This window comes from Cyclopterus lumpus, chromosome 9 (genome assembly GCF_009769545.1).
Source record: "Cyclopterus lumpus isolate fCycLum1 chromosome 9, fCycLum1.pri, whole genome shotgun sequence".
In the NCBI taxonomy this organism is placed as follows: domain Eukaryota; kingdom Metazoa; phylum Chordata; class Actinopteri; order Perciformes; family Cyclopteridae; genus Cyclopterus; species Cyclopterus lumpus.
Window position 1 is genome coordinate 3,176,114 of NC_046974.1, and position 8,887 is coordinate 3,185,000.

General features: G+C 39.0%; 2 protein-coding genes across 5 annotated transcripts in view; both read right to left on the reverse strand.

The window, feature by feature from the left end:
* The window catches only part of LOC117736156 (E3 ubiquitin/ISG15 ligase TRIM25-like), a 706,744-nt gene that overhangs the window by 474,791 nt on the left and 223,066 nt on the right, over nt 1-8,887 (reverse strand). The gene's annotated exons all lie outside the window — the stretch shown is intronic.
* The window catches only part of rasgef1ba (RasGEF domain family, member 1Ba), a 79,149-nt gene continuing 72,457 nt past the window's right edge, over nt 2,196-8,887 (reverse strand). For all 4 annotated transcript variants that reach the window (XM_034541279.1, XM_034541278.1, XM_034541281.1 and 1 more), the window contains 4 exons: nt 7,034-7,129; nt 5,778-5,901; nt 4,435-4,507; nt 2,196-3,508 (listed from right to left, as the gene is read on the reverse strand). In XM_034541279.1, coding sequence (XP_034397170.1) covers nt 3,484-3,508; nt 4,435-4,507; nt 5,778-5,901; nt 7,034-7,129 — 318 coding nt within the window. In that variant the 3' untranslated portion in view covers nt 2,196-3,483. The remainder of the gene's footprint in view (nt 3,509-4,434; nt 4,508-5,777; nt 5,902-7,033; nt 7,130-8,887) is intronic.

The following is an 8,887-nucleotide window of genomic DNA, read 5'->3' on the forward strand; positions in this document are numbered from 1 at the left end:
TATTTTTCCCCCTATTGGCTGTGCGCGTGCTCGCGCGCCGGGGCAGGTCAGGTGAGACCTCCCGTTTTATGAGGATTATGTATTTTAATGTAACTCTAAAACGTTGCATCCATTGCAGCGTCATGATACTCAAATTCATCTTTATTAACCTTTTATTTTACTATTTAACCTTCATGCAGATTAGAAATAGTAATAACAATTACTAGTAAACAAACGACATAGACAGACCAATATGCCACAAAATCAGCATTAAAATGAAATTTAAAAATCATGAATGTAAAAGATTAGAAATAGTAACATATATATATATATATTAAATAATAAAAACATTTTTTAAATGAGAGAGAGAGAGAGGATTCACATAGCTGGCCTAATTAGTTTGTCATCTAACTAAATAAATATATATATATATATTTTTTTCATTATTATTAATCTATTTTTAAGAAAAAGAACCAGAAGCGACATCAGAGATATCATAACTTTAAACAGCGGCACATTCATCAACATTATGATTCATTTGGAATAATAATTTAAATATTAATATTCCCTCTCCTTTTTTTAGCTGATGACTCGTCTTTTATTACATTGTAGTTGTGCGCTTGTATATTAATTTGAGCAGCTGGGCTCAAAGTATCAGATATTTAAGAACGGTCTTTTATTTATTCATCTTTTAAACCATCATCTCTGCTCCACGTTTCCATATTAATAAGCATTTTAAATCTAGTCTGGACCCGGAGCTCCAGTCTCCCCGACCCCAGACCTGATTGAATCGGTTTTCCCAGCGCGCCTCATGTCTGAGCCGCCCGGCCTGCAGCCGCGTCGTATCGACACGGAGCGGCCGTGGCAGGACAACAAAGTAAACAACACAACAAAGACATCCAGGTCACCGGCTCCCAAACTGAACCCGAGAGAGGCCTCCTCTGCTGCGTGCCTTGCTCAAAGGGCTCGCCGACGGAGCACATGGGGACAAGTTTAGTCCAAAAAGTTTGTCTTTTTAAAGCCGTTTGTTTAAATGTGCTTCCACTTTTTAGTTTAGTGTTTACGATCTCCTTAAAATTAAAACCTTTTTATTTGTATAGCGCTTTAAAAGGTACAATGCACACAGCATGGTAAAGACAAGAGAAGCAACAACGATATAAGATGGTTGTTGACCTCCAGCGTCCTTATCGTACGTCGATGTGTTCGCTGCTGAAATGTCTGACATGTAATAGCTTGGCGTCGTTTAAAGGTCAAAGGTCGTCTCGTTTTGGCTTCCCAAAAGCCCCCTGAAACAAAACAAAATGGGTTTTCCCTTTTCAGGGTTTAATTTAACCCAACCGGTGATCCAGAACTTAACCTAACCATGTAGGCTTGAAGGCAAACTTTTCCTAATTATGACTTTCAAAGGACTTTATTAATACGATTTTAATACGTCACCAACACTGATGTCCAAAGATGTGCTGCACTACGACGGTTAAATGTATACAATTAATCCTACATATGATAGTAATAATGTTGAATGCCAAAGGGTTGGACACTGATATTTATTTTATTCATATTTCTGACTGCAAGATGTCACATCATCAGAGGAAAAGACTCTGCAGGCGTTGCTTTTAGCACATGTGGCTACAAAAGCTAGCAGGTAAGCCCGGAAGTGTAATTCAGCCACAAAGCCGGTTGCGTTAACCTACTTTGGCCACTAGGTGGAGCCAAATATACATTTATTATTTCTTGCTTCTGTGCAGAAAACGTGATCAAATGACTCATTGTTCAGTCTCTCCTCACTGACGTCATGACATATTGATCACCAAGTTGTTTCGTTTTGGCTTACATTGCATTATGTTGCTTCTCCACATATTTCTTGAAGAAAGTTCAGTAAATGATTTTAAAGAGAAACTTTAAGTGTCTTTTAATATTGCTTTTACCTTAGCAGACAAATTTCAAATAAAAATATATATATAAAAAGAAAATATATATATATATATATATTTAAAAAGAAAATATATATATATATATATATATATTTTAATTTAAAAAGAAAATATATACAGTATATAAAACTTTTTTGTAATTAATATATACATTTAAAAAATATATATATTTAAAAAGATATATATATTTTAAATATATATATTAAAAATATATATATATATATATTAATTTAAAAAAAGAAATATATATATATTATATTCAAAATGATATGAACAGTCACTTGATACTTTCAAACATCTTTTATTAACTCTTTTAAACACGACCAATTCATTTATAAACGTTCCTCTTTTCCATTTCAACGGTCAAAAAATACAAAATGAGCAAACACAGGAAGGAAATAAAAACAAACAAACACATTATGTACACAATAAAGCACGACAGCACTGTGTCGAGGCAAAGCAGACGTCCGTCATATAACTTCATACTCTGAGCTCGTACCTCAAAAAATAAGCGTCTCGTACAAACTTCGTATATAAAAATAATGGTTAAGCCAATATCTGAGGACTACTTAAAACATGTACCTACAAAATTAAATAACAATAAAATAGTAAATATTGGCATGAGGACATAATGCGACTACACACACAAGATTTATAAATAATAAAAACAAAGAGGAAACTGTACTTTTTTTTTTTAACATGAAAAATAAAAATTATATTTATATGTAGAAATCCTAAGTTCACTTTATTCGACCGCACTCATCCGACTGAACCAACAGGGGGCAGCACAAGCACACTTTTCTACTAGGACCAAAAAGGGCAAAGTGTGAATGGTGTGTTCAATGTTCTCAGCAGCAGTGGGGCTCATTTTAAAACACCGACTATCGGGCGCGACAGTAAACGCACCGTCACGACTTTACGCTCAAAGGCGTCTTAAAAAAAAACAACAAACAGGTTTTTAGATGTTCGGCCGCACAAAGAAACCCGTTGGTTAAATAGTTCGCTGGTGACCTTTAGTGTATCAAAGTAAAACGACGAGTGAGAAAACCACGAAACGTTATACAACACAAACAAAAACAACCTCCTTATTAATCTTCGAAATGCAGCCAGTGCATTTTCTTTTACACAATTAAACAATTTCAGGAAGAAACAAATAACAAAATAACAAATAACCTACAAATAACGCCGAGCTTCTGTTACAAATGACTCCGGCTCACGGAAACCAGCGGTTTCTGTTGAGTTAGCCAACCAGCGGCTAACTTTGTAGCTTCAGTGGGAGAAAACAACAACAACAACAACAACAACAAAAGTAGCGTTGGGGATCAAAACAACCGCGGCGACTCTCAGGAGGTTTGTAGTGTTTCTCTCTTTTTTTAATTTATTTTTTAAAAAGACTATAAAGTCATACAAAGAGAGGAACAGATGTCCTGAAATATAAATATACAGCACAAAGAGGCGAGAGGAGCAATAATATAAATCTGAAGCTGGGGGTCAGAGGTCAGATTGTCATTTCCCTTCAACGTGGGATACTTTGCTTTAGGCGACCGGCTCGCTGGTCGGGGTTCGTCTTCGGTTAGACTCGACTCAGCAGAGTGGATCTGTGGAGCCGGGAAGGAGGCGGTTAGTTGTTTGTTTGTTTGTTTGTTGCTTCTATCACAATCCTCTGAATGTTTTTAACATTGACATTTATTTTGATTACTTTTTTTTCTTTCTTTTTTTACAATGTGGAAGAAGTTTTTTAAAAGTAAATGGAACTGTGATTTCAATGCAACTTAATTAAGTATTAAAATAGTATTAATGATCATCAGTATAAACGAGTACAAGATACAAGAATGCTAATTTTTAAGTGCTAAACTTTCCACTTCTGAGACTCTAAATTAATCTGCATGGATCCGGGAGAAAAATTGCATAAAATGTCGAAAAACAAATCATAAAAAGTTGAGCGAATTAAAAATCATAAAAAGGCGTCTTGCATCAATTCTAACATTTGAGTAAAAACTATTTATTTTGCCAATAAATAGTCTGTAGATAGATGATGACAAACAAACAAAAGAAGCACGTTTGATTTGGTTTTCACTCGTAAAAAAAAAAAAATTAAAAAAAACTTTTAAAGTGATGTATAGAACTCATGATTGCTGGTTATAATAACCGCGTCAACAAAATAAAATGTGTGCAGCTGAAAGCGAGAGGAAATATCCTCCGTCAGCTCTGCGGGGGCTTTCCTCCACGAAGCAGATTTTCTTTTTCTCTCATCCATCTTGCTGTGTGTGTGTGTGTGTGTGTGTGTGTGTGTGTGTGAACATGACTGATGTCCTTAGTGCGTGTCTCTGCCAGCGACGGCGTGACAAAGGAGCGCGATGAGCGCGTTTATTGAATAACGTTCAGGTGACCTCGCCGGGTCAGCGGAGAGGCGGGACAGGATGTGAGCCGACAGGCGGGATGGAAAGACTCCAAAGTGTGTGTGTGTGTGTGTGTGTGTGTGTGTGTGTGTGTGTGTGTGTGTGTGTGTGTGGTTCATACACACCTCAGAGACTTCCATCTGTCCTTCTCCATGTTGTTCTCGGGCCCTTCGCTCTCGTACGATGCCAGGTACAACGCTGCAACCGGGGAATCATTGTGCAAAAAGAACAGATTTAGAATACATATTTACATATATTATATTATATAAACAATTAAAAAAAGAATGTAAAATAAAATCATTAAAACAATTCTACACTTGTGTTAATATTGCACAGTTTACCGACGTCCCAACCGCTCTGATGTTAATTAGTCTGAGGTTTCTTTTCACGTGGACCTCCCTAATGTTCACAGGACGTCGCTGTCTCGGCTCTTCTTGTCCTCACAGGAACAGATAAAAGTAGTTCCGGTAGATTACGGAGCCGTTTTTAAAAGATAACTTTAAAACACTGATTCTCTGTTCCCGTGTCGACGGGAGGATGTTCACCTCTCTCTCTCTCTCCGATAAGAGCCGGTGACGCACGGCTTTGATGTGGATTGACGGAGTCCCGAAACCCTGAACCACGAACACCGAGAAGGAAGAGAGTCCTTCTGTTGTCTGATCTGCTATATTTATGTATATAAATGCTTATTTATTCTTACATCACAAAACCCTGTCTCACCCCACATCTAGACTCCCAGACAGTAATCAGCTATGTATTTTTATTATCGATGTAACGGCACATGATGTATTTAGTACTGTACGGCTTTTATTGTAACTAATAATAACCCGGGTTACTACGAGTGAGCCTCGACATGTCTGGTTAAAAAGAGAACGTCTAATTGACCAGAAATCTTGGCGTATTAAACAGAATAATAGTAATTGAGTGATATTTGCTGATATGACAAAGTTACTGAGCGTGTTAATGACTTTACTAAATGTTGTTTTTTTTAGCTAATCTTTTTTGCTTCACAGCCTTTTATCTGAAAGAAAGTCCAACATTTAATTATATTATGAAGCTGCTGCCAATGGTCGATTAACCTAGCTGAACATAACGACTGGAACATATTTAAATATTATGTGTAAATTAGTGAGCGTTAGAAGTGCTGTTAGTTTTTAAACTTTGGGACGAGTCGTGCTAAACGTTTCCTTTTACTTCCAGTAAAAGTTACAGTTACTATAAAAATATATATATATATTTAAAAAAAAAAAATATATATATATATATATATAAAAAAAAAAAAAATACATATATATATATATATATATATATATATATATATATATATATATATATATATATATATATATATATATATATATATATATATAAAAAATATATTTAGCGTGCTATTCATCTGACCTAACTCCTGGCCAGGAAGTAAATGTCTTATTCAAACATTAATTCATGTGTTCATGGACAGACGTACCATCTTCAGTGAACACTGGAGCCGTCAGAAGGTACTGAAGGATCTTGCGATCCTTCTCAAACGGACACTCCACTTTCTTCCAGGCCATGAACTCGCTCACTTGTTTGGCGAGTTCCCAGAATTTCTGAAATAAAATAAAAATCAGGGTAATATTCAGTATACCTGCCATTTAAATAAATAAACACAACTTTGTTTAATCTTGCGTTATTTTAAAACATTTCACATAAGAAATAAATGCATTTAAGTTGAGTTAAGCTCTTGTGATTTTATATAGACTTCTATACAACCAGAGGAGTCGACCACTGGTGGTCAGGAGAGAGAATGCAGCTTTAACACATGAAGCATAGACTTCTATACAACCAGAGGAGTCGCCCCCTGGTGGTCAGGAGAGAGAATGCAGCTTTAACACATGAAGCATAGACTTCTATACAACCAGAGGAGTCACCCCCTGGTGGTCAGGAGAGAGAATGCAGCTTTAACACATGAATCATAGACTTCTATACAACCAGAGGAGTCGCCCCCTGGTGGTCAGGAGAGAGAATGTAGCTTTAACACATGAAGCATAGACTTCTATACAACCAGAGGAGTCGCCCCCTGGTGGTCAGGAGAGAGAATGCAGCTTTAACACATGAAGCATAGACTTCTATACAACCAGAGGAGTCGCCCCCTGGTGGTCAGTAAAGAGAATGCAGCTTTAACACATGAAACATAGACTTCTATACAACCAGAGGAGTCGCCCCCTGGTGGTCAGGAGAGAGAATGCAGCTTTAACGCATATACTTCTATACAACCAGAGGAGTCGCCCCTGGTGGTCAGTAGAGAGAATGGAGCTTTAACACATGAAGCATATACTTCTATACAACCAGAGGAGTCGCCCCCTGGTGGTCAGGAGAGAGAATGCAGCTTTAAGACATGAAGCATATGCTTCTATACAACCGAGGCTGCGCGGTGACCCAACATGCTGTGGTTATCGTCAGGGTTCAAACGAAGGGTATAAAAGTCATAACAGGGAAGGACACAAACTGGAATGGGCTTCTGGTTGGAATGAAGCCCTAAAATAGAGCCTGATTCAGGGGAGCTGTGACCAAAGACCGGTGGAAATGTTTCTGTGTTTCTTCCACGGAAAGTCAACTGGACTTCACACGCACACACACACACACACACACACACGGTCGGGTCTCACTTCTTCATTCTCCATCGCTCTTTAGGGAAGTGGAGATGCATTTATTTTAAACAATTCAGGAGCTCAAGGTTACCTCGAAGTTGACGTGTCCGCTCTGCAGCCGGTTGGCACAGCCCTCGTTCAGGAAGTAGATGTCTTTGATGAGCAGGCTGAAGAAAGGGATGACAATCTGCAAGGCAACGGAAAGGGATTACATTTCACAGAGAAGATGAAAGGGAGGGGGGGGGGGGGGGGGGGGGGGCACAGGCGTGTGCTCTCTAAACATGTCGATTCAAAAGGAAAAAAGGGATTACAATAGATAAAAGAGGATCTCTTGTAATGTTTAGTATGACTTCCAGGGAAGAAAAGAGACCTTCTTCTTCTTCTCCTTCATGAATGTATATTCCAGTGTCTCAGGCTCGTACAGAAATACGACCATTTAATACCGACAACAACGACGCAGTGAGGCGAGATGCCTTCCAGAGAAGAACAATTCCCCCTTTAAAGAGTCCTTTTTAATTTTTTTAATAATTCATCGCCACCCTCGTGCAATGATTCAGGTCACTGCTCGTCTGATGGAGAGCGAGGTGGGGCAGAAACAATGAGGAAGACACCAGACAATGAGGAAGACAATGAGGAAGACACCCGACAATGAGGAAGACACCAGACAATGAGGAAGACAATGAGGAAGACACCCGACAATGAGGAAGACACCAGACAATGAGGAAGACAACAGACAATGAGGAAGACACCAGACAATGAGGAAGACAATGAGGAAGACACCCGACAATGAGGAAGACACCAGACAATGAGGAAGACACCAGACAATGAGGAAGACAATGAGGAAGACACCAGACAATGAGGAAGACACCAGACAATGAGGAAGACAACAGACAATGAGGAAGACAATGAGGAAGACACCAGACAATGAGGAAGACAACAGACATTCACATATCGGTCCTTTCCTTGTCTTTCCTTTCCTTTCCTGTCCTTTCCTGTCTTTCCTTTCCTTTCCTTTCCTGTCCTTTCCTTTCCTTTCCTGTCCTTTCCTTTCCTGTCCTGTCCTTTCCTGTTCTGTTCTTTCCTTTCCTTTCCTGTCCTGTCCTTTCCTTTCCTGTCCTGTCCTTTCCTGTTCTGTTCTTTCCTTTCCTTTCCTTTCCTTTCCTGTCCTTTCCTGTCCTTTCCTTTCCTGTCCTTTCCTTTCCTTTCCTGTCCTTTCCTTTCCTGTCCTGTCCTTTCCTGTTCTGTTCTTTCCTTTCCTTTCCTTTCCTTTCCTGTCCTTTCCTTTCCTTTCCTTTCCTGTTCTGTTCTGTTCTTTCCTTTCCTTTCCTGTCCTGTCCTTTCCTTTCCTTTCCTTTCCTGTTCTGTCCTTTCCTTTCCTTTCCTGTTCTGTTCTGTTCTTTCCTGTCCTTTCCTTTCCTGTCCTTTCCTTTCCTTTCCTTTCCTGTTCTGTCCTTTCCTTTCCTTTCCTGTCCTTTCCTGTCCTTTCCTTTCCTTTCCTGTCCTTTCCTGTCCTTTCCTTTCCTGTCCTTTCCTTTCCTTTCCTGTCCTTTCCTTTCCTGTCCTGTCCTTTCCTTTCCTTTCCTTTCCTGTCCTTTCCTTTCCTTTCCTGTCCTTTCCTTTCCTGTCCTTTCCTTTCCTTTCCTTTCCTTTCCTTTCCTTTCCTTTCCTTTCCTTTCCTGTTCTGTTCTTTCCTGTCCTGTCCTTTCCTTTCCTTTCCTGTTCTGTTCTTTCCTGTCCTTTCCTTTCCTTTCCTTTCCTGTTCTGTTCTTTCCTGTCCTGTCCTTTCCTTTCCTTTCCTGTCCTTTCCTTTCCTGTCCTTTCCTTTCCTTTCCTTTCCTGTTCTGTTCTTTCCTGTCCTGTCCTGTCCTTTCCTTTCCTTTCCTTTCCTTTCCTGTTCTGTTCTTTCCTGTCCTGTCCTTTCCTTTCCTTTCCTGTCCTTTCCTTT